The 27,277-nt window shown below is 28.8% G+C and overlaps 1 protein-coding gene across 1 annotated transcript in view; it reads right to left on the bottom strand.

Moving 5' to 3' along the window:
- The window catches only part of LOC111422089 (ADAM metallopeptidase with thrombospondin type 1 motif A), a 141,952-nt gene that overhangs the window by 18,594 nt on the left and 96,081 nt on the right, over window positions 1-27,277 (bottom strand). Inside the window, exons 18-19 of the mRNA XM_071200972.1 lie at window positions 2,431-2,835; window positions 2,157-2,373 (exon numbers count right to left, since the gene is read on the bottom strand). Of these exons, the coding sequence (XP_071057073.1) occupies window positions 2,157-2,373; window positions 2,431-2,835 (622 nt within the window). The remainder of the gene's footprint in view (window positions 1-2,156; window positions 2,374-2,430; window positions 2,836-27,277) is intronic.

Below are 27,277 nucleotides of genomic sequence, written 5' to 3'. Positions count from 1 at the left end.
GGAGGAGGAGATGGAGTTGGGGGGAATTTTGCCGGATGGGCAGGCAGGCTTTCGGAAGGAAAGGGGAGCAATCGACAACGTGTACGTGTTGAAGTATCTGGCAGATAGAGAGCTGGATAAGAAGGGAGGGAAATTGTACGCCCTGTTTATAGATTTGAAGGCGGTTTTTGATAAGGTCGATAGGGGAAAGTTGTGGGAGGAGATGGGGAGGAGGGGGATCACGGAACACCTAATTGCGAGAGTGAAGGAAATATACATGGAGACTATGGCTAGGATAAAAGTTGGAGATAAGCTGAGCGACATGTTTTGGACGACGAAGGGACTGAGGCAGGGATGTCCGCTGAGCCCAAGTCTGTTTGCACTGTATACGGCGGACCTGGAGGATAGATTGGGGAAGGGGCAAATGGGAGGGTTAGTGGTGAGAGGTAGAAAGGTGCATATGTTAGCATACGCGGATGACATCGTGGTCATGGCGAGAGAAGCGGCGGAGATGAAAGATATGATAAAGACATTGGAAAGATATTTTAGGGGGAAGGGGCTGGAAGTGAATGTGGGGAAGACAAGGATGATGAAGTTTTGTAAGGGGGGGAGAAAAAGAACAGAAAACTGGAGATGGGAGGGAAAAGAGATCGAGGAGGTTAGGGAGTATACCTACTTGGGGTATGTGTTCAGGGAGGACAACAGGGAGGGGTCGCATGTGATAGCTATGGCAAAAAAGGCGAATAAGGTGATGGGACAAGTATGGGGTTGGGGGAAGAGAGTTTTTGGAAGGAATGTGGCAGCGAGGAAGATTATGTTTGAAGGTCTGGTTAGCAGTGTGATGATGTATGGAGCAGAGGTATGGGGATGGAGAGAGCAGGCAATGCTGGAAGACGTGCAAGCTAGATACTGGAGATGGGTGCTTGGGGTGGCGAGAGAAACACCGGGGTATATAGTGAGGGAAGAGGTAAAGGTGGATAAAGTCAGAGTGGAGGGGGGCAGGAGAGCAGTGAAATATGAAGAAAGAATAGAAGGGAGGCCAAACTGCGGGATCTTGGGGGAGTGTTGGAGGGAAATTAGAGAGGGAAAGATCAGATATGGAAAAGGAGACAGAGACAACTATTATAGACGAGCGGGCTACTCGGTAACTGAGATAAATAGTAGACGAAGGGTGGGTAGGGAGATGTGGAGGGAGTTGAGAGATAGGGACCGAGATGTGCAGAGACAGGAAAGAAGGACACAAATAAAAGAGGGCAGGTATAACGAAAGGTACAGGGACATAATTACGGAGGGGCTGCCTAGATACTTGTTATTGGAAGGAGAGGAGGAAGGGAAGAAGTTGGTGGCTAGGTTCCGTTGTGGAAACGAGGAGAGAGCTAACAGATACTGGATGGCCGATGAGGAGAGGTGGTGTAGGCTATGCAGGGAGGAATGGGAAACGTTGGAACATATGTTGAATGGGTGCAGTGAGTTGAGGGAGGAGGAGTTGGACCGAGGGCAGATCTTAGAAGAGGGGGGGAGAGGGGAAACGATGGATGAGAATGGTTGTGGGGGTGAGGAGACAAAGGGATGGATGAGGGGAGGATTGGGCCGAGGAGGCGAGGGTATGAAAATGGAGGAAGAGGGTAGAGGGTGAAAATAATATACTAATGATATATATTAGGATGTGTCAAGGGGAAAATTGTAATTATCAAAAACAATAAAATGCTTATTATTACTTGGAAAGACTACTTTCTGCTTGTAGATGACTACTTACTATTTGCCTCTGCAAGATACTGTTTGGAAAAACCACATTCTGCTTGCAGAAGACTAAATACTGTTTGGGAAGACTACTTTATGTTTGCAGATGGCTACTTACTATTTGCTTCTGCAATATATTGCTTGGGAACATTATTTTCTGACCAGACGGGCAAACTTACTGAAGAGTTAATGCGGTCCAATTGAAATGCCTTCGGAGTGTTGCAAGAAAGACACGACGAGACAGAGTACGGAGAAGATGATTAAGTACAGACAACTGTCTTGGTTTGGTCACGTAAAACGAATGAAACAGGTAACGAAACCATGGATATACATGCAGGCCAAAGTGACAACATGGGAATAGACAGTGATGCAGATTGCGGCTAGCTAAGAATATGTAGCAGCTAAGGGTCTTGATGGGGAGAGGGAAAAAAAGTTACCTTCATAATTTTCGCATTTAACCTGACGATGTTGTTCGCAATTTCCATCACAACCCCCGAACTCCCCCTGAACCCATTTCGGGCAATCAAATTCATTGCAACGCCGATGTTCCTCAGGTTTTACCCCTAAATCGCACATTTGCGCATGCGTGAACCCCTTTTCATTGCGACAAACGACTTGTCTCGATTGGACGCCGCCATTACAAGATTTAGAGCACTAGAACAAATTTAATTTAGCTTTAATTAATTGAATTAATGGAGTTAATTGATTTACTTTCGTCCATGAGCCTAATACCCATTTGAACTCGTCGTAATAATCGTTTAAGATTTCGTTGTTGTCGATTCTAAAGGTGGTGTATTGTTCGCCGCAATGGTGGCGGGAAATTTTGCATCTTCTCGATGATTCCGGTTTGGAGTTTGAGTCGCAAAAGTGGTCGTTTACGGTTCGGTCGGGGGCGCGGCAATTAATTGATCTCGTTTCGGTTCCTTCACCCCCGGCGCAAGTTGCGGAACAATTCGACCATTGCCCGACGTGCCAATCGCATTTATTTGGGACGTGGCAATGTTCTTTAATACTTTCTAAGTCGTTTGAGTTACAAAGTGTGTTCGAAACCTGTTGGGATTGTTTTACGCAATAATGGGGGCGAATTCTGACTCCTTTTCCACACGGAACTAAACACTTTTCATCAAAACAAAATTAATATACACAAAAATAAATCTATATATAGTAAAACCTCAATATAACGGATTAACACGGGGAATGGAATGTAGTTGTAGCCAAATGTCAGTTATATGAAAATTTTTTTATATGAAAATGTACAACAATGTAACCACGACGATGTTAGACGATATCGTTTATTTGATGCTATGGAAAGTGAACTAAACGTACAACACTTGCATAAGAAATCGTTTATTGCTAAGCGCTCCATTTGACATATTCACACGAAATCATCAAAATTAAAGGATTCTAGCTCCTCGCCCGCTAGCGACCTTGGCGATTTAACGGTAAATATCTTCTTATAGTAAACGCCACGAGAGCTGGCAGTAAATCATCGTTTTCCGCTCTTACAAATGCCATACGTAACAAATTAAAATTCACAAACCGCTAGAGAGTAATGTGTGTTAGAAAGAGATAGCATTAGTTTAATATGTCTGCTGTACAATTCAAATAGCCACGTCGAAAAAGTACGTCTGTTCTTCTAAGGGATGTAACTCTATAATTATAACCTCAAATCGAAACGTCTTGTGAATCTGTTAAAACTTACTTAACCCTTTGTGTCCCAAGAAATCAAACATTTTGAAACTTTGTGACAGAATCAGACAGAATTAAAACGATATCAAAATACACTCAGTAAAAGCCTTTGGAATAAAATTTTAGCAAAATATGCAATCCCCCTATTTTCGCATAGTCTAAATGTCAAAAAAGATGCTAATTCAAAAATTCCTGGAAACCGTGTTTATTGAAATTAAGAAATAAAACTTATTTTAAATTAAAGCTCAAAGCTTTCTCTTTAAAATGATGTATAATAATTGTTGGGTTGGATTGGAAAAATATAGAGAAAAAAAAAAGTTGAAACAAAACTTACATTTTCGTATAACCTAAAAGTGTCAAAAAAGATGCTAATTTAAAAATTCCTGGAAGTCGTATTTATTGAAATTAAGGAATGAAACTTATTTTAAATTAAAGCTCAAAGCTTTCTCTTTAAAATGATGTATAATAATTGTTGGGTTGGATTGGAAAAATATAGAGAAAAAAAATTTTGAAACAAAACTTACATTTCCGAATAACCTAAAAGTGTCAAAAAAGATGCTAATTTAAAAATTCCTGGAAGCCGTATTTATTGAAATGAAGGAATGAAACTTATTTTAAATTAAAGCTCAAAGCTTTTTCTTTAAAATGATGTATAATAATTGTTGGTTTGGATTGGAAAAATATAGAGAAAAAAAAAGTTGAAATAAAACTTACATTTTCATATAACCTAAGAGTGTCAGAAAAGATGCTAATTTAAAAATTCCTGGAAACCGTATTTATTGAAATTAAGGAATGAAACTTATTTTAAATTAAAGCTCAAAGCTTTCTCTTTAAAATGATGTATAACAATTGTTGGGTTGGATTGGAAAAATATAGAGAAAAAAAATTTTGAAACAAAACTTACATTTTCGAATAACCTAAAAGTGTCAAAAAAGATGCTAATTTAAAAATTCCTGGAAGCCGTATTTATTGAAATTAAGGAATGAAACTTATTTTAAATTAAAGCTCAAAGCTTTCTGTTTAAAATGATGTATAATAATTGTTGGGTTGGATTGGAAAAATATAGAGAAAAAAAATTTTGAAACAAAACTTACATTTTCGAATAACCTAAAAGTGTCAAAAAAGATGCTAATTTAAAAATTCCTGGAAGCCGTATTTATTGAAATTAAGGAATGAAACTTATTTTAAATTAAAGCTTAAAGCTTTCTCTTTAAAATGATGTATAATAATTGTTGGGTTGGATTGGAAAAATATAGAGAAAAAAAATTTTGAAACAAAACTTACATTTTCGAATAACCTAAAAGTGTCAAAAAAGATGCTAATTTAAAAATTCCTGGAAGCCGTATTTATTGAAATTAAGGAATGAAACTTATTTTAAATTAAAGCTCAAAGCTTTCTCTTTAAAATGATGTATAATAATTGTTGGGTTGGATTGGAAAAATATAGAGAAAAAAAATTTTGAAACAAAACTTACATTTTCGAATAACCTAAAAGTGTCAAAAAAGATGCCAATTTAAAAATTCCTGGAAGCCGTATTTATTGAAATTAAGGAATGAAACTTATTTTAAATTAAAGCTCAAAGCTTTCTCTTTAAAATGATGTATAATAATTGTTGGGTTGGATTGGAAAAATATAGAGAAAAAAAAAGTTGAAATAAAACTTACATTTTCATATAACCTAAGAGTGTCAAAAAAGATGCTAATTTAAAAATTCCTGGAAGCCGTATTTATTGAAATTAAGGAATGAAACTTATTTTAAATTAAAGCTCAAAGCTTTCTCTTTAAAATGATGTATAATAATTGTTGGGTTGGATTGGAAAAATATAGAGAAAAAAAATTTTGAAACAAAACTTACATTTTCGAATAACCTAAAAGTGTCAAAAAAGATGCTAATTTAAAAATTCCTGGAAGCCGTATTTATTGAAATTAAGGAATGAAACTTATTTTGAATTAAAGCTCAAAGCTTTCTCTTTAAAATGATGTATAATAATTGTTGGGTTGGATTGGAAAAATATAGAGAAAAAAAAAGTTGAAATAAAACTTACATTTTCATATAACCTAAGAGTGTCAAAAAAGATGCTAATTTAAAAATTCCTGGAAGCCGTATTTATTGAAATTAAGGAATGAAACTTATTTTAAATTAAAGCTCAAAGCTTTCTCTTTAAAATGATGTATAATAATTGTTGGGTTGGATTGGAAAAATATAGAGAAAAAAAATTTTGAAACAAAACTTACATTTTCGAATAACCTAAAAGTGTCAAAAAAGATGCTAATTTAAAAATTCCTGGAAGCCGTATTTATTGAAATTAAGGAATGAAACTTATTTTGAATTAAAGCTCAAAGCTTTCTCTTTAAAATGATGTATAATAATTGTTGGGTTGGATTGGAAAAATATAGAGAAAAAAAAAGTTGAAATAAAACTTACATTTTCATATAACCTAAGAGTGTCAAAAAAGATGCTAATTTAAAAATTCCTGGAAGCCGTATTTATTGAAATTAAGGAATGAAACTTATTTTAAATTAAAGCTCAAAGCTTTCTCTTTAAAATGATGTATAATAATTGTTGGGTTGGATTGGAAAAATATAGAGAAAAAAAATTTTGAAACAAAACTTACATTTTCGAATAACCTAAAAGTGTCAAAAAAGATGCTAATTTAAAAATTCCTGGAAGCCGTATTTATTGAAATTAAGGAATGAAACTTATTTTAAACTAAAGCTCAAAGCTTTCTCTTTAAAATGATGTATAATAATTGTTGGGTTGTATTGGAAAAATATTAAGAAAAAAAATGTTGAAACAACACGTACATTTAAAAGAGTTAAAAAAGATGCTAATTTAAAAATTCTTGGAAGCCATGTTTATTGAAATTAAGGAATGAGACTTATTTTAGATTTAAGCTCAATATTTTCTTTTTAAAATGATCTGTAATAATCACACCTAATAACCATTTATCAAAGAAATACCTTTTTGAACAACAATATTCAACAGCACCACTTTTCACTAAACTTCTAACCTCACATCTGGATGAATAAGTTTAAAGTGTACCTAAAAATCCTACAGTGTGGATTGCGACGTTTTTTATACAGATTCTTTCTTGTATACACTTGTATAATAACTACAGTTTAAAATGAGTGTTTAAAATTATTAGTTTTCGGGACACAAAGGGTTAATCCCTTGCGACCTGTAAATAACCTTTTAAAGTATTTGATAAATAAATAAATAATTACATAAATTGTATTATAAATTAATATTAACAATTTTTCGAAAATGTAGAGAAGGGTTGCCATTCTAATGTAATGTAAATGGAATGTAGTGGTTCTTTCTGATAAATTACACAGGGTGTTGCAAAATTAGAAAAAAAACATAAATTTCTTTTTACACCCCGTATATGGGTAAAACGTTGACAATTGTCAGAAACCATCAACACATTTCTTCCTTAAAAATCAACCTATATCGTGAAGAAAGAATCATCAAAATCCATCCGTTGATTCAAAAAAAAAAACTTTTAAACTTAATGCATAATTTAGGTGGTGCGATAATTTTGGAGAGTAGTGTATGTGAATTTGAAAATTTTCGAGTCCGCGGTTTTCATATTTTTGACGGTGCCGACAACTTTGTCCACTTTATAATTAACGATAAAAATTCAAATTTGAATAGGTGGTAGAATAATGTGTTCTTAATGAGGGGCATATTTTATTTTTTCGAATTCTATATAATTTCGCGGAAAATCGCGGTTTAGTAGGATGCGGTTTAGTCGAAAACGGCTGGTTGAATTTCAAAGTAAAATTTAAATAACCAAAATTTACCATATTTTGGTTAAAACCGCGTTGATAATTTGCGTTTGTCGAATCCTGTTATCGGGTTTTCCCAGTTATGTCTCTCTAATTTTTTTAGAACAAATTACGCGAGCTATAAATAATTTTATTAATTATTTAATTAAAATTTTAAAGTTTAATTTAATCATCGTTAATTTTCTGTTTAATCGGAAAAGGTAAGATAAATAATAATAATAACACAATAATAAGAGTAAAAAAGTTTTAGAATTAAATACCACATGAAATGAAGTAATAATGTATTAAAAAAAAAAGTTAAAAGATAATATCCTTCGTACACTCATAACTAGGGCACGGAGCTTTTGTAACAAAACGATACGATTTCCCCCCTCCACTCGTTCTCAGAAAATCTTGATTAAAAGGACAGCATACTGTTCAGTGGGAAATTAAAATTTCAAGTTAGAAAAAAATTACGTTAACAAAAATTGTTCCTGAAACAATTCTAAACAAACTTTGTCAACAATTTTTTTGATTTAATCAATAATTAAGGAGATAACCTCAAAATAATAATTTTTCCGTTTTTATACATAATTATACTTAGATGCTTAATTAATAGAGATGTAAAACTTTTTTATTACGATAATTGATTCAAAATCGAAATTGAAACAAATTTTATTTAAAACATTTTATGATAAAAACAATAATTATTGAGATAATTAATTTTGATAGCATACTATTCAGAGGGAAATTAAACTTTCAAGTTAGCAAAAAATTGTATTAACAAACACTGTTCCTGAAGTAATTCTAAACAAATTTTGTTAACAACATTTTTTGATTAAATCAACAATAAGGATATAACCTCAAAAATATTAATTTTTGTAGCATACTATTCAGAGGGAAATTAAAATTTTAAATTAGATAAAAATTGTGTTAACAAAAATTGTACCTGAAACAATTCTAAACAAACTTTGTCAACAATTTTTTTTGATTTAATCAATAAATAAAGAGATAACCTCAAAATAATAATTTTTCCGTTTTTATGCATAATTATACTTAGATGCTTAATTAATAGAGATGTAAAATTTTTTTATTAAGATAATTGATTCAAAATCGAAATTGAAACAAATTTTATTTAAAACATTTTATGATAAAAACAATAATTATTGAGATAATTAATTTTGATAGCATACTATTCAGAGGGAAATTAAACTTTCAAGTTAGCAAAAAATTGTATTAACAAACACTGTTCCTGAAGTAATTCTAAACAAATTTTGTTAACAACATTTTTTGATTAAATCAACAATAAGGATATAACCTCAAAAATATTAATTTTTGTAGCATACTATTCAGAGGGAAATTAAAATTTTAAGTTAGATAAAAATTGTGTTAACAAAAATTGTACCTGAAACAATTCTAAACAAACTTTGTCAACAATTTTTTTTGATTTAATCAATAATTAAGGAGATAACCTCGAAATAATAATTTTTTCGTTTTTATACATAATTATAATTAGATGCTTAATTAATAGAGATATAAAACTTTTTTATTACGATAATTGATTCAAAATCGAAATTAAAACAAATTTTATTTAAAACATTTTATGATAAAAACAATAATTATTGAGATAATTAATTTTGATAGCATACTATTCAGAGGGAAATTAAACTTTCAAGTTAGCAAAAAATTGTATTAACAAACACTGTTCCTGAAGTAATTCTAAACAAATTTTGTTAACAACATTTTTTGATTAAATCAACAATAAGGATATAACCTCAAAAATATTAATTTTTGTAGCATACTATTCAGAGGGAAATTAAAATTTTAAGTTAGATAAAAATTGTGTTAACAAAAATTGTACCTGAAACAATTCTAAACAAACTTTGTCAACAATTTTTTTTGATTTAATCAATAATTAAGGAGATAACCTCGAAATAATAATTTTTCCGTTTTTATACATAATTATACTTAGATGCTTAATTAATAGAGATGTAAAATTTTTTTATTAAGATAATTGATTCAAAATCGAAATTGAAACAAATTTTATTTAAAACATTTTTTGATAAAAACAATAATTATCGAGATAATTAATTTTGATAGGATACTATTCAGAGGGAAATTAAACTTTCAAGTTAGCAAAAAATTGTATTAACAAACACTGTTCCTGAAGTAGTTCTAAACAAATTTTGTTAACAACATTTTTTGATTAAATCCACAATAAGGATATAACCTCAAAAATATTAATTTTTGTAGCATACTATTCAGAGGGAAATTAAAATTTTAAGTTAGATAAAAATTGTGTTAACAAAAATTGTACCTGAAACAATTCTAAACAAACTTTGTCAACAATTTTTTTTGATTTAATCAATAATTAAGGAGATAACCTCGAAATAATAATTTTTCCGTTTTTATACATAATTATACTTAGATGCTTAATTAATAGAGATGTAAAATTTTTTTATTAAGATAATTGATTCAAAATCGAAATTGAAACAAATTTTATTTAAAACATTTTTTGATAAAAACAATAATTATCGAGATAATTAATTTTGATAGGATACTATTCAGAGGGAAATTAAACTTTCAAGTTAGCAAAAAATTGTATTAACAAACACTGTTCCTGAAGTAGTTCTAAACAAATTTTGTTAACAACATTTTTTGATTAAATCCACAATAAGGATATAACCTCAAAAATATTAATTTTTGTAGCATACTATTCAGAGGGAAATTAAAATTTTAAGTTAGATAAAAATTGTGTTAACAAAAATTGTACCTGAAACAATTCTAAACAAACTTTGTCAACAATTTTTTTTGATTTAATCAATAATTAAGGAGATAACCTCGAAATAATAATTTTTCCGTTTTTATACATAATTATACTTAGATGCTTAATTAATAGAGATGTAAAATTTTTTTATTAAGATAATTGATTCAAAATCGAAATTGAAACAAATTTTATTTAAAACATTTTTTGATAAAAACAATAATTATCGAGATAATTAATTTTGATAGGATACTATTCAGAGGGAAATTAAACTTTCAAGTTAGCAAAAAATTGTATTAACAAACACTGTTCCTGAAGTAGTTCTAAACAAATTTTGTTAACAACATTTTTTGATTAAATCCACAATAAGGATATAACCTCAAAAATATTAATTTTTGTAGCATACTATTCAGAGGGAAATTAAAATTTTAAGTTAGATAAAAATTGTGTTAACAAAAATTGTACCTGAAACAATTCTAAACAAACTTTGTCAACAATTTTTTTTGATTTAATCAATAATTAAGGAGATAACCTCAAAATAATAATTTTTCCGTTTTTATACATAATTATACTTAGATGCTTAATTAATAGAGATGTAAAATTTTTTTATTAAGATAATTGATTCAAAATCGAAATTGAAACAAATTTTATTTAAAACATTTTATGATAAAAACAATAATTATTGAGATAATTAATTTTGATAGCATACTATTCAGAGGGAAATTAAAATTTCAAGTTAGCAAAAAATTGTATTAACAAACACTGTTCCTGAAGTAATTCTAAACAAATTTTGTTAACAACATTTTTTGATTAAATCCACAATAAGGATATAACCTCAAAAATATTAATTTTTGTAGCATACTGTTCAGTGGGAAATTAAAATTTCAAGTTAGAAAAAAATTGTTTTAACAAACACTGTTCCTGAAGCAATTCTTAACAAACATTGTTAACAAAATTTTTTGATTTAATCAATAATTAAGGAGATAACCTCAAAATAATAATTTTTCCGTTTTTATACATAATTATACTTAGATGCTTAATTAATAGAGATGTAAAACTTTTTTATTACGATAATTGATTCAAAATCGAAATTGAAACAAATTTTATTTAAAACATTTTATGATAAAAACAATAATTATTGAGATAATTAATTTTGATAGCATACTATTCAGAGGGAAATTAAACTTTCAAGTTAGCAAAAAATTGTATTAACAAACACTGTTCCTGAAGTAATTCTAAACAAATTTTGTTAACAACATTTTTTGATTAAATCCACAATAAGGATATAACCTCAAAAATATTAATTTTTGTAGCATACTGTTCAGTGGGAAATTAAAATTTCAAGTTAGAAAAAAATTGTTTTAACAAACACTGTTCCTGAAGCAATTCTTAACAAACATTGTTAACAAAATTTTTTGATTTAATCAATAATTAAGGAGATAACCTCAAAATAATAATTTTTCCGTTTTTATACATAATTATACTTAGATGCTTAATTAATAGAGATGTAAAACTTTTTTATTACGATAATTGATTCAAAATCGAAATTGAAACAAATTTTATTTAAAACATTTTATGATAAAAACAATAATTATTGAGATAATTAATTTTGATAGCATACTATTCAGAGGGAAATTAAAATTTCAAGTTAGCAAAAAATTGTATTAACAAACACTGTTCCTGGAGTAATTCTAAACAAATTTTGTTAACAACATTTTTTGATTAAATCAACAATAAGGATATAACCTCAAAAATATTAATTTTTGTAGCATACTATTCAGAGGGAAATTAAAATTTTAAGTTAGATAAAAATTGTGTTAACAAAAATTGTACCTGAAACAATTCTAAACAAACTTTGTCAACAATTTTTTTTGATTTAATCAATAATTAAGGAGATAACCTCAAAATAATAATTTTTCCGTTTTTATACATAATTATACTTAGATGCTTAATTAATAGAGATGTAAAACTTTTTTATTACGATAATTGATTCAAAATCGAAATTGAAACAAATTTTATTTAAAACATTTTATGATAAAAACAATAATTATTGAGATAATTAATTTTGATAGCATACTATTCAGAGGGAAATTAAAATTTCAAGTTAGCAAAAAATTGTATTAACAAACACTGTTCCTGGAGTAATTCTAAACAAATTTTGTTAACAACATTTTTTGATTAAATCAACAATAAGGATATAACCTCAAAAATATTAATTTTTGTAGCATACTATTCAGAGGGAAATTAAAATTTTAAGTTAGATAAAAATTGTGTCAACAAAAATTGTACCTGAAACAATTCTAAACAAACTTTGTCAACAATTTTTTTTGATTTAATCAATAATTAAGGAGATAACCTCAAAATAATAATTTTTCCGTTTTTATACATAATTATACTTAGATGCTTAATTAATAGAGATGTAAAACTTTTTTATTACGATAATTGATTCAAAATCGAAATTGAAACAAATTTTATTTAAAACATTTTTTGATAAAAACAATAATTATCGAGATAATTAATTTTGATAGGATACTATTCAGAGGGAAATTAAAATTTCAAGTTAGCAAAAAATTGTATTAACAAACACTGTTCCTGAAGTAATTCTAAACAAATTTTGTTAACAACATTTTTTGATTAAATCAACAATAAGGATATAACCTCAAAAATATTAATTTTTGTAGCATACTGTTCAGAGGGAAATTAAAATTTTAAGTTAGATAAAAATTGTACCTGAAACAATTCTAAACAAACTTTGTCAACAATTTTTTTTGATTTAATCAATAATTAAGGAGATAACCTCAAAATAATAATTTTTCCGTTTTTATACATAATTATACTTAGATGCTTAATTAATAGAGATGTAAAATTTTTTTATTAAGATAATTGATTCAAAATCGAAATTGAAACAAATTTTATTTAAAACATTTTTTGATAAAAACAATAATTATCGAGATAATTAATTTTGATAGGATACTATTCAGAGGGAAATTAAACTTTCAAGTTAGCAAAAAATTGTATTAACAAACACTGTTCCTGAAGTAGTTCTAAACAAATTTTGTTAACAACATTTTTTGATTAAATCCACAATAAGGATATAACCTCAAAAATATTAATTTTTGTAGCATACTATTCAGAGGGAAATTAAAATTTTAAGTTAGATAAAAATTGTGTTAACAAAAATTGTACCTGAAACAATTCTAAACAAACTTTGTCAACAATTTTTTTTGATTTAATCAATAATTAAGGAGATAACCTCGAAATAATAATTTTTCCGTTTTTATACATAATTATACTTAGATGCTTAATTAATAGAGATGTAAAATTTTTTTATTAAGATAATTGATTCAAAATCGAAATTGAAACAAATTTTATTTAAAACATTTTTTGATAAAAACAATAATTATCGAGATAATTAATTTTGATAGGATACTATTCAGAGGGAAATTAAACTTTCAAGTTAGCAAAAAATTGTATTAACAAACACTGTTCCTGAAGTAGTTCTAAACAAATTTTGTTAACAACATTTTTTGATTAAATCCACAATAAGGATATAACCTCAAAAATATTAATTTTTGTAGCATACTATTCAGAGGGAAATTAAAATTTTAAGTTAGATAAAAATTGTGTTAACAAAAATTGTACCTGAAACAATTCTAAACAAACTTTGTCAACAATTTTTTTTGATTTAATCAATAATTAAGGAGATAACCTCAAAATAATAATTTTTCCGTTTTTATACATAATTATACTTAGATGCTTAATTAATAGAGATGTAAAATTTTTTTATTAAGATAATTGATTCAAAATCGAAATTGAAACAAATTTTATTTAAAACATTTTATGATAAAAACAATAATTATTGAGATAATTAATTTTGATAGCATACTATTCAGAGGGAAATTAAAATTTCAAGTTAGCAAAAAATTGTATTAACAAACACTGTTCCTGAAGTAATTCTAAACAAATTTTGTTAACAACATTTTTTGATTAAATCCACAATAAGGATATAACCTCAAAAATATTAATTTTTGTAGCATACTGTTCAGTGGGAAATTAAAATTTCAAGTTAGAAAAAAATTGTTTTAACAAACACTGTTCCTGAAGCAATTCTTAACAAACATTGTTAACAAAATTTTTTGATTTAATCAATAATTAAGGAGATAACCTCAAAATAATAATTTTTCCGTTTTTATACATAATTATACTTAGATGCTTAATTAATAGAGATGTAAAACTTTTTTATTACGATAATTGATTCAAAATCGAAATTGAAACAAATTTTATTTAAAACATTTTATGATAAAAACAATAATTATTGAGATAATTAATTTTGATAGCATACTATTCAGAGGGAAATTAAACTTTCAAGTTAGCAAAAAATTGTATTAACAAACACTGTTCCTGAAGTAATTCTAAACAAATTTTGTTAACAACATTTTTTGATTAAATCCACAATAAGGATATAACCTCAAAAATATTAATTTTTGTAGCATACTGTTCAGTGGGAAATTAAAATTTCAAGTTAGAAAAAAATTGTTTTAACAAACACTGTTCCTGAAGCAATTCTTAACAAACATTGTTAACAAAATTTTTTGATTTAATCAATAATTAAGGAGATAACCTCAAAATAATAATTTTTCCGTTTTTATACATAATTATACTTAGATGCTTAATTAATAGAGATGTAAAACTTTTTTATTACGATAATTGATTCAAAATCGAAATTGAAACAAATTTTATTTAAAACATTTTATGATAAAAACAATAATTATTGAGATAATTAATTTTGATAGCATACTATTCAGAGGGAAATTAAAATTTCAAGTTAGCAAAAAATTGTATTAACAAACACTGTTCCTGGAGTAATTCTAAACAAATTTTGTTAACAACATTTTTTGATTAAATCAACAATAAGGATATAACCTCAAAAATATTAATTTTTGTAGCATACTATTCAGAGGGAAATTAAAATTTTAAGTTAGATAAAAATTGTGTTAACAAAAATTGTACCTGAAACAATTCTAAACAAACTTTGTCAACAATTTTTTTTGATTTAATCAATAATTAAGGAGATAACCTCAAAATAATAATTTTTCCGTTTTTATACATAATTATACTTAGATGCTTAATTAATAGAGATGTAAAACTTTTTTATTACGATAATTGATTCAAAATCGAAATTGAAACAAATTTTATTTAAAACATTTTATGATAAAAACAATAATTATTGAGATAATTAATTTTGATAGCATACTATTCAGAGGGAAATTAAAATTTCAAGTTAGCAAAAAATTGTATTAACAAACACTGTTCCTGGAGTAATTCTAAACAAATTTTGTTAACAACATTTTTTGATTAAATCAACAATAAGGATATAACCTCAAAAATATTAATTTTTGTAGCATACTATTCAGAGGGAAATTAAAATTTTAAGTTAGATAAAAATTGTGTCAACAAAAATTGTACCTGAAACAATTCTAAACAAACTTTGTCAACAATTTTTTTTGATTTAATCAATAATTAAGGAGATAACCTCAAAATAATAATTTTTCCGTTTTTATACATAATTATACTTAGATGCTTAATTAATAGAGATGTAAAACTTTTTTATTACGATAATTGATTCAAAATCGAAATTGAAACAAATTTTATTTAAAACATTTTTTGATAAAAACAATAATTATCGAGATAATTAATTTTGATAGGATACTATTCAGAGGGAAATTAAAATTTCAAGTTAGCAAAAAATTGTATTAACAAACACTGTTCCTGAAGTAATTCTAAACAAATTTTGTTAACAACATTTTTTGATTAAATCAACAATAAGGATATAACCTCAAAAATATTAATTTTTGTAGCATACTGTTCAGAGGGAAATTAAAATTTTAAGTTAGATAAAAATTGTACCTGAAACAATTCTAAACAAACTTTGTCAACAATTTTTTTTGATTTAATCAATAATTAAGGAGATAACCTCAAAATAATAATTTTTCCGTTTTTATACATAATTATACTTAGATGCTTAATTAATAGAGATGTAAAATTTTTTTATTAAGATAATTGATTCAAAATCGAAATTGAAACAAATTTTATTTAAAACATTTTTTGATAAAAACAATAATTATCGAGATAATTAATTTTGATAGGATACTATTCAGAGGGAAATTAAAATTTCAAGTTAGCAAAAAATTGTATTAACAAACACTGTTCCTGAAGTAATTCTAAACAAATTTTGTTGACAACATTTTTTGATTAAATCCACAATAAGGATATAACCTCAAAAATATTAATTTTTGTAGCATACTATTCAGAGGGAAATTAAAATTATAAGTTAGATAAAAATTGTACCTGAAACAATTCTAAACAAACTTTGTCAACAATTTTTTTTGATTTAATCAATGATTAAGGAGATAACCTCAAAATAATAATTTTTTCGTTTTTATACATAATTATACTTAGATGCTTAATTAATAGAGATGTAAAACTTTTTTATTACGATAATTGATTCAAAATCGAAATTGAAACAAATTTTATTTAAAACATTTTATGATAAAAACAATAATTATTGAGATAATTAATTTTGATAGCATACTATTCAGAGGGAAATTAAAATTCCAATTTACCAAAAATTGTAATAACAAACACTGTTCCTGGAGTAATTCTAAACAAATTTTGTTAACAACATTTTTTGATTAAATCAACAATAAGGATATAACCTCAAAAATATTAATTTTTGTAGCATACTATTCAGAGGGAAATTAAAATTTTAAGTTAGATAAAAATTGTGTTAACAAAAATTGTACCTGAAACAATTCTAAACAAACTTTGTCAACAATTTTTTTTGATTTAATCAATAATTAAGGAGATAACCTCGAAATAATAATTTTTTCGTTTTTATACATAATTATACTTAGATGCTTAATTAATAGAGATGTAAAACTTTTTATTACGATAATTGATTCAAAATCGAAATTGAAACAAATTTTATTTAAAACATTTTTTGATAAAAACAATAATTACCGAGATAATTAATTTTGATAGGATACTATTCAGAGGGAAATTAAACTTCCAAGTTAGCAAAAAATTGTATTAACAAACACTGTTCCTGAAGTAATTCTAAACAAATTTTGTTAACAACATTTTTTGATTAAATCAACAATAAGGATATAACCTCAAAAATATTAATTTTTGTAGCATACTATTCAGAGGGAAATTAAAATTTTAAGTTAGATAAAAATTGTGTTAACAAAAATTGTACCTGAAACAATTCTAAACAAACTTTGTCAACAATTTTTTTTGATTTAATCAATAAATAAGGAGATAACCTCAAAATAATAATTTTTCCGTTTTTATACATAATTATACTTAGATGCTTAATTAATAGAGATGTAAAATTTTTTTATTAAGATAATTGATTCAAAATCGAAATTGAAACAAATTTTATTTAAAACATTTTTTGATAAAAACAATAATTATCGAGATAATTAATTTTGATAGGATACTATTCAGAGGGAAATTAAACTTTCAAGTTAGCAAAAAATTGTATTAACAAACACTGTTCCTGAAATAATTCTAAACAAATTTTGTTAACAACATTTTTTGATTAAATCCACAATAAGGATATAACCTCAAAAATATTAATTTTTGTAGCATACTATTCAGAGGGAAATTAAAATTTTAAATTAGATAAAAATTGTGTTAACAAAAATTGTACCTGAAACAATTCTAAACAAACTTTGTCAACAATTTTTTTTGATTTAATCAATAAATAAGGAGATAACCTCAAAATAATAATTTTTCCGTTTTTATACATAATTATACTTAGATGCTTAATTAATAGAGATGTAAAATTTTTTTATTAAGATAATTGATTCAAAATCGAAATTGAAACAAATTTTATTTAAAACATTTTATGATAAAAACAATAATTATTGAGATAATTAATTTTGATAGCATACTATTCAGAGGGAAATTAAAATTTCAAGTTAGCAAAAAATTGTATTAACAAACACTGTTCCTGGAGTAATTCTAAACAAATTTTGTTAACAACATTTTTTGATTAAATCAACAATAAGGATATAACCTCAAAAATATTAATTTTTGTAGCATACTATTCAGAGGGAAATTAAAATTTTAAGTTAGATAAAAATTGTGTTAACAAAAATTGTACCTGAAACAATTCTAAACAAACTTTGTCAACAATTTTTTTTGATTTAATCAATAATTAAGGAGATAACCTCAAAATAATAATTTTTCCGTTTTTATACATAATTATACTTAGATGCTTAATTAATAGAGATGTAAAATTTTTTTATTAAGATAATTGATTCAAAATCGAAATTGAAACAAATTTTATTTAAAACATTTTTTGATAAAAACAATAATTATCGAGATAATTAATTTTGATAGGATACTATTCAGAGGGAAATTAAAATTTCAAGTTAGCAAAAAATTGTATTAACAAACACTGTTCCTGAAGTAATTCTAAACAAATATTGTTAATAAAAATTTTTGATTTGATCAATAATTAAGAACATAGCCTCAAAAAAATGTTTATTGAGAAAATTGTTTTAGAATTTAATTTAGAACAACTTTTGTATGAAATTTTCTGCTGAGAAGGAGTGGAGGGGGGAAATCGTATCGTTTTGTTACAAAAGTTCCGTGCCCTACTCATAACGGACACCAAATTTGGGTTTTCCCTGTTTTCCAGCTTAATGTATTACGAAGATATTGAATATTTTAAAAATTAAAGACTCTACTTTGAAGACCTATAACTCCTCAGGGATAGCCGTTTCATAACGTGTTAAGTACAAAATTTTATCTAATCCCGCTTTAAGTAAAGTGACCCTTTGTGCTACTATCTAGTATCTCGGCTATCCGGAAACTTAGTAAAAAAGTAAAAACGGGTTCTAACAGATTTTTTCACGTGGAATCCAATGGTGCACGTAGAATTTTTCTAGTCATCACGGTTTTTGAGTTATAAACACAACTCAAATACTGAATACTCAACTTCTAAAATACTTAACTCTTTATACTCAAAAACTAAAATACTCAAAATACTCAAAAACCTTGATGACTAGAAAAATTCTACGTGCACCATTGGATTCTACGTGAAAAAATCTATTAGAACCCATTTTTACGTTTCCGGATAACCGACATACAGGGGTGTCTGAAAATAGTAAATTTTGAAACACTCCCTGTATACCAAAAACGAAGAGGGCTATGAAAATTTGGTTTGCGCCATTGTAAATTTCACAAAAAAGTAGCTCAGGTTCGCGAAAGTTCAAGCCACAACTTTCTACCTTTCATAATAACTGAGATACCCTGCAAACCCATCGAAATTTGGACACCCTGTACACCTCTCAAAATAAGAGAAATTGCTCAGAGTTCAATGTCCTCATCATTGTGGACCTTGCATTCGATGCTAAGAACGTGTTTAAACATCCATAGACAAACATTGTCAGATTGACAACTAGAAAAATTAATGACTCAATGTCACCAACTTGAATTAGTTCCATAAAATGTTACTAAAATCTCTGTGACACCGTAACACTTGAAAATAGAAATTTGAATTGACAATTAGAAACTGTCAAAACACAAAATAAATTCATTTGACAAAAATGTTTCATGTACAGGGTGTCCCAATTTCGATGTCTGCATGGGCTATCTCTGAAACTAAAAGAGATAGAAAAAAAGTAGCTTACATGTCATGATCTCGTTTTTCGAGAAAATGCTAATGCCGAAAACTCCGTACAGCTATCGTCTTTTGTTTTCGCCCTATCGGCAAAAACTGAAAATTTTGCAAAAACGACAATCGCGAATATCTCACTTATTATGAAAGATGGAGTATTATAAATAAAACATTATATGGGCAACTTTTTACGAAGAATTCAGTGGCGTAGGTAGAATTTTTTTCTCATCATTTATTTTCGAGATTTTAGACGTAACTTTATTTTTTTAAATGGAAACCATAGTTGGCTATGACTTAAAATAATTTGTTATTTTCTTCTGATAACAAATATATATAGTTTGTGGGGTATATTTCTTATGGTTATTGAATAATTAACAAAAATTCATTTTGTTCTGTCTAAAACTAATGTATGTATTTAAAAGTTAATGTTGCTATGGTGATAAGCATACATACTATGATGGAACATAATGTATCAACTAATTGCCAAAGTTTGTATTTAAAAATTCGATAACAACTCTGGCATTATGTGCTGGTACGATGCACCAGCATGTTAAATGTCAAAGTATAACAAAATTGAATAAAACTTTACAATGAATTTCGAAAATTATGAAAAATGTAACATGATGGAATGCTATATGTTATCAGTTATCAGATAAGAATGCGACGTTATCCGCGGAATTTTATTTCACAAGATATCCAGAAAGAAGACAACCGCACGTAAGAATCTTCAGCCGGTTAGCAGAAAATTTAATAGATATTTGGTCCTTCCCCAAACCACATGCAAAAACATACCAAAATGACCTGCAAGAGAAACTGCAACAAGACGTCTGACCCAAAAGCCGCTGCTCCCGAATATGAAAGAAAAATAAGTATAAACCATACAAAGCGGGGCTAACTTATTATTTACGTGTCGGAGATGTCAATCGAAGATTAGAATTTTGTAAATGATATTTAAAAAAATTAAATAATCTGCTGTTTGCAAACTACGTCACACTATTTTCACGCCCAGCTGTTGTTATGGTCTATGCGCTTGCTGTGTGTTTTTAGAGGTTATATCCTAGACGTATTCATCAGTATTCATATTAGTTTTGAAGTTTTATGTTTTTAGACGTATTAATGTCTATCATATAACCTCTAAAAACATAGACAGTTACCAGGCGTGGCAAATAGTGTGACGTAGAGTGCGGGCAACCAACCCGTAGTCGACTACAAAAATACAATGGATGTAGCGGTCCTGTTAGATTCTACTGTCCTTGCTAGAAACATTGGCAATAATTGGAAACAATGCTTTCCCTCATGGTATGGTTATCACCATAACAACATTAAGTTTTAAATACATACAATAGTTTTAGAAAGAACAAAAAAATTGATACATTATATTCTATCATAGTATGTATGGTTATCACCATAGCAACATTAACTTTTAAATACATACATTAGATTTAGATGGAACAAAATGAATTTTTGTTAATTATTCAATAACTATAAGAAATATACCCCACAAACTATATATATTTGTTATCAGAAGAAAATAACAAATTATTTTAAGTCATAGCCAACTATGGTTTCCATTTAAAAAAATAAAGTTACGTCTAAAATCTCGAAAATAAAAGATGAGAAAAAAATTCTACCAATGCCACTGAATTCTTCGTAAAAAGTTGCCCATATAATGTTTTATTTATAATACTCCATCTTTGATAATAAGTGAGATATTCGCGATTGTCGTTTTTGCAAATTTTCAGTTTTTGCCGATAGGGCGAAAACAAAAGACGATAGCTGTTCGGAGTTTTCGGCATTAGCATTTTCTCGAAAAACGAGATCATGACATCTAAGCTACTTTTTTTCTATCTCTTTTAGTTTCGGAGATAGCCTATGCGGACATTGAAATTGGGACACCCTGTACACCTCCCAAAATAAGAGAAATTGCTCAGAGTTCAATGTCCTCATTATTGTGGACTTTGTATTCGATGCTAAGAACGTGTTTAAACATCCATTGCCAAACATTGTCACATTGACAACTAGAAAAATTAATGACCCAATGTCACCAACTTGAAATGGTTCCATAAAATGTTACTAAAATCTCATTACCGCATCGGATGCTGTAAGGAGTCTCATTACAGCACCCGTTTGAGTACTGTTATAGCTTTCATTACCGTCGTGAATTACAAAATAGTATATTAAAAAACAAGTTTCGTAAGACAGGTTTGAAATGCACGAATTCAAGTTGAAAAACGAGTGGCGAAGCCACGAGTTTTTTAATGAATGAGTGCTTTAAGTCTTATGAAACGTGTTTTTTCTGCTATTTTTTGTAATTCGCGTTTTTATCCTTTTTTTTAAAGAAAAATAAAATAAATTTTGTCAATGTAGGGAAATAGGTATGCAGCAGTTGGTAATACCCTAACACTTGAAAATAGAAATTTTAATTGACAATTAGAAACTGTCAAAACACAAAATGTATTCACCTGAAAAAAATGTTTGATGTACACCTCCCAAAATAAGAGAAATTGCTCAGAGTCAATGTATTCGATGCTAAGAACGTGTTTAAACATCCATAGACAAAAATTGTCACATTGACAACTAGAAAAATTAATGACCCAATGTCACCAACTTGAACTGGTTCCATGAAATGTTACTAAAATCTCATTACAGCATCGGATGCTGTAAGGAGTCCCATTACAGCACCCGTTTGAGTACTGTTATAGCTTTCATTACCGTCGGGAATTACAAAATAGTATATTACAGTATAAGTAAAGGAAACTATGATTTTTTTGTTTGAAATATTAGTTTCCCACGTGTGCTGTATAGCGTTTTGTTAAATCCTACTTTTAGAGAAAACCCGTCTTAAAATTCGATAATTCCTGTGTAATTTCATGTCGACATGTCGGCGACGACAGCTGTTTTTGACATTGTCATGCTCTTAATTAAAGTGAAATTTACTTTAGCGGCATAACACTGTAGTACTTTTTTGCTGTGTTGATCTTAGCAAGCGTCGTTATGCAAAAATGACTTACTTCTACCACGAGTAAACACGCCAACAAAGTTGCCATTTAATGACGTTTAAAAAAAAAAAATTTTATCCATTAAATATATAACTTATATTTATAAATCAAACTGTTTTAAACTGACGAGAATTGACTTTTTAAGTTATACCGAGATTTATTTATCCATAGTTTATCTTGCGACTATTGAACCGGCCCTTAGTTCAATAAAAATAAACAATAATGTGGCACTGAAGAACAATTAAAACTAAAACTACCGTCCTTGATTTATACAGCGTGTCCCGTTAAGCGTACGGAGCGGCTGTACCTCAACAACGGTAAGGCCTATAGGTTTGGGAAAAAAATCTGTATAAGCAAAGTGACCAAGAGAAATAGCTGGAAATTATTTTGAAGTTCGTATTCGACCGCTAGGGGGCGTAACTGCCATTGAGAAACATAAAATTGCCGCTATCTCAGAAACTTAGACGATGAGCTATAATTTTGACAACATCATTTAATAGCTTGGATAATACCGCATCGCTTTTGTTTTGCGATATTTCTCATATCTGTCATAATAAGGGAGGGGGAGGCCAATGCGTTTTCAAATATTTACATTTTAATATCTCCTGGACCATTCAACCGATTTGAATATTTTTGTTTGAAAGAGCATTTTATGCTCACAATCAAATCACTTACTTGCTTTACTACACTTACTTTACTTTACAATCACTTACTTGCTTACAATCAGCTTATTGGATTTCAGAAAAGTAGATTTCTACCATCAAAAGGCTGATTTCACCGGGGGCAAGTTGTTGTGAATCAAAATATTAAAAAAAGAAACTAATTATAAAAAGTGGGCTACGACTACTGTATTTTTATAATAAAAAAAATGATTAACGAAAAATATAGATAATATGAAAAAGTCAATATAAGATTGTAATTAATAAAATTGTTAATAAACATTATCATATTGAAGAAGTCGTACAATTTTCTGATAATTAACATCGACGAGAAAAAGAGTCTTAATAACTGGTGGCAGCGATGGGATAGTCCGATCAGCACGAATTCCACAACAAGAGAAATTGTATCCTTGTTTCGATGTTGATTTGAAGAAAGCGAAGCTCAAGAAGCGGCAGCAACCTGAAGGAGAAGCAAAGATCACGTGATAACAGCGACCGGAAGGAGAAACGAACCTCAAAGGGCAACAGCGACCTAAAGGAGAAGCGAAGCTCACGTGACGACAGCAACCGGAAGGAGAAGCGAAGCTCAAAGGGTAACAACGACCGGATAGGAAAGCGAATTTGCAGAACAGCGACTGGACGGAGAAGCGGTGCTCACGGAGCAACAGCAACCGAAAGCAGAAACGTAGTTCAAATTAGAAAAGATAGAAATTCAACAGGAATTACAAATAGTAAGTAGCATTTGTTTTCACTTGAGGTTTTGTGGTCTCATTGAAAATTAAGACTCTTTTTCTCGTCGATGTTAATTATCAGAAAATTGTACGACTTCTTCAATATGATAATGTTTATTAACAATTTTATTGAGGAGACCCTACGTTGAAAGAATACTATGATAAAGCAGAAATTAAAGAAGACAAAAATGGTGTTAAATTTAAAATCTTAAATGGAATATTGCACGGAAGATTTGTAGACAAATTAGGAAGACACTATGAACAATAGTGGTACCAACAAGTCTACGAGGGAAGATAATGGATATTGCGCATGATAATATGTGGATGGGCCATTTAGGATGTAAAAAGACGGTTGCAAGAATAAAACAAAATTATTGGTGGAGACAACTAAATAAAGATGTCAAGAATAAAATAAAATATTGTAACGTATGTATGCGTGTAGGGAAAAGCACAGACAAAGTAAAAGCGCCTATGTGCCGAGTTCCAATTATAACAGAACGAGAAGAATACTCAGAGCTTTGAGTTACGAACATGGAAAAGAGTGGGACGAGTTCATTGATCAAGCATTATTTGCCGTAAGAAGTGCGCCACATGCGGCACATGGTTTCGGTCCCGCGGAGTTATGTTATGGAAGGCAAATTAGATCTCCATTAAGTATGTTAAAAGCCTTATGGAATGGCAGAGATACTAATGAACCAGTAATTAGTTATGTATTGAAATTACTTGAACGATTGAAAAACATGCAAGAAATTGTAGAAATTAGTATGAAAGAAGCACAGAATAAATCAAAGAAATATTATGATAAAAAAGCATAGGAAATTATTTACAAAGAAGGGGATAAAGTGATGATATATCAGCCAGCTAGAACGAATAAATTACAAATGCAATGGGAAGGTCCAAAGAAAGTAGTAAGGAAAATATCAGATACCAATTACATATTAGAAGAACTAACTGGAAGAAGAAAGCAAACCCTTATACATGTAAATTTATTGAAACCTTATTATGAAAAACCTGAAATAGTTGCGATTTACCTAACATCTTCGAGGGAAGAAGAAACAGAAATGAATATATATGAATTGGAAAAGAAAGAGGAAGCAACTTTACTGGCTACAGAAGTTTTACAACAATCAAGGGGAATTGGAGAATTTACAGAAGAGCAAAGAATGGATTTGGAGAATTTCCTGGGTTATTTTCAAATCGCCCTGGTAGAACCAATTTGGTATGATATTGCTTTGAAAGAAGAAAGGATTATCAGAACCAAACCGTATTCACAATCTCCGAGAGTACGAGAAATCATAGATGAAGAAATAGATAAAATGCTTAAGTTAGGCGTAATTAAACCAAGTGACAGTCCATATTCGTCGCCGATGATTATAATAGAAATAGAAGGTAAAGAACCAAGACCAGTAATAGATTATCGGGCTTTAAATGCTATTTCCATACCTCAACAACACCCAATACCTAACATAGAAGCTTGTGTGGAACGGTGTAGTAACGCAAAATATTTAAGTCTTATAGATGTTGTACGAGCTTACTGGCAAATTGGAATGACTGAGCGTGCAAGTAAATATGCAGCTTTTATAACTCATCGAGGAGTATTTGAACCAGTAACTTTACCATTCGGACTTCAATCCGCTCCATTTTCTTTTCAAAGATTAATGGATAAAATTTTGGAAGGTTATAACGAATTTGCCGAACCTTATTTAGATGATATAGCAATACATTCAATGACATGGAAAGATCATTTGAAACATTTGCGACTTGTGTTTACAGCTATGCATAAGGCAGGTCTTACAATAAAGGCAAAGAAATGTGAGTGGGGAAAAGCTCAAGTTGTTTATCTGGGACATAAAATAGGACAAGGTTATAAAACTCCATCTGAAGCAAAAGTAGCTGCAATAAAAAAATTACGACGACCGGTAACAAAAAAAGATATTAGAATCTTTTTAGGGATAACTGGATATTATAACCATTACATACCAAATTATGCAGAAATTGTTAGTCCTTTAACAGACGCTTTACGAAAAGGAGCCTGTTATGTATTTAGACAGACGCGCGCGCCCTCTACAAAAGAACGAAGCGTCGGTAAACAGAATAAAACAGTGTGACTTGTAAAGCTGTGTGTTATTGTTAATTACTGAGAAATAAAGTATATTTAGAGTTCTAATGTGGGTTTATTTGATCGGGTACACAACATAATTGGCGACGAGGTAAACGAAGAAGTCGAAAGTGAAAGAAAAAGTCAAAGTAAAGTACGAAGAAAGTAATTCGAGTCTAACCTAAAAGAAAAAAAAAAAAAAAAAAAAATGTCGATCGGAAAGGTGAACGAGTTCTCACCCGAAACAGAGAATTTTGAACAATATATCGAACGCCTTGAACAGTATATTATAATTAATGATATCAAAGAAGAAAAGAAAGCGGCATTGTTAATTACGTTGATAGGAGCGAAGGTGTATGCCATATTAAAAAATTTATTATTACCTGATAAACCAAGCACGAAAACTTATGACGAATTAGTCGCAGTGTTAAAGAAATATTATTCGCCCACTAAAAATATTATTGCCGAAAGATTCAAATTTAATAAAAGAGATCAAGAAGAACATGAGAATATTAGTGAATATGTCGTAGAGTTACAGAAGTTAGCAGATACGTGTAATTTTGGGGTGTTCCTGAACGAAGCACTGAGAGATAGATTCGTAGCAGGAATAAAATCATTGGCACTTCAAAGAAAATTGTTGGCGGAAGACAATTGACAAAAAATTGCAGTCAATATGGAGTTAGCCGATTCCCAAGTGAAAGAATTTAAAACGTCTGACATGGGTGTTAGGCGAATCAATCTTAAATATAACAAAAATCAAAAAGAGTCATATGTATCAAGAAAGTCGTCAAGTAGTGAGGGAAATGATATAGGAAAGAAATGTCAAGTCGAGATTAATAAAAAGGATCAGTCTGCAAGGTCAAGCGTAAGGGAAAACAAGAAGAAATGTTATAGATGTGGGAGAAGTAACCATGATCATGAGGATTGTCCGGCAATTAATTGGAAATGTTATGCCTGTCAAGGTAGAGGTCACATAGCGACGTGCTGCAGGAAGAAAAAAAGAATACATGGAGTGGAATCAGCGGTGGAGTCTGAGGGCACAAGTGAACAGAGCAGTGAAGAGTGTGAATTAGCGATTCAACAAATAAATATTAATACAGTTCATGATAAGTTATTTAGTAAGATAAGTATTAACAAAAAATTAGTAACGATGGAGGTCG

The sequence above is a fragment of the Onthophagus taurus genome, unplaced genomic scaffold, assembly GCF_036711975.1.
Source record: "Onthophagus taurus isolate NC unplaced genomic scaffold, IU_Otau_3.0 ScKx7SY_15, whole genome shotgun sequence".
In the NCBI taxonomy this organism is placed as follows: Eukaryota; Metazoa; Arthropoda; class Insecta; order Coleoptera; family Scarabaeidae; genus Onthophagus; species Onthophagus taurus.
This window is presented reverse-complemented; position numbering and strand designations above follow the sequence as displayed.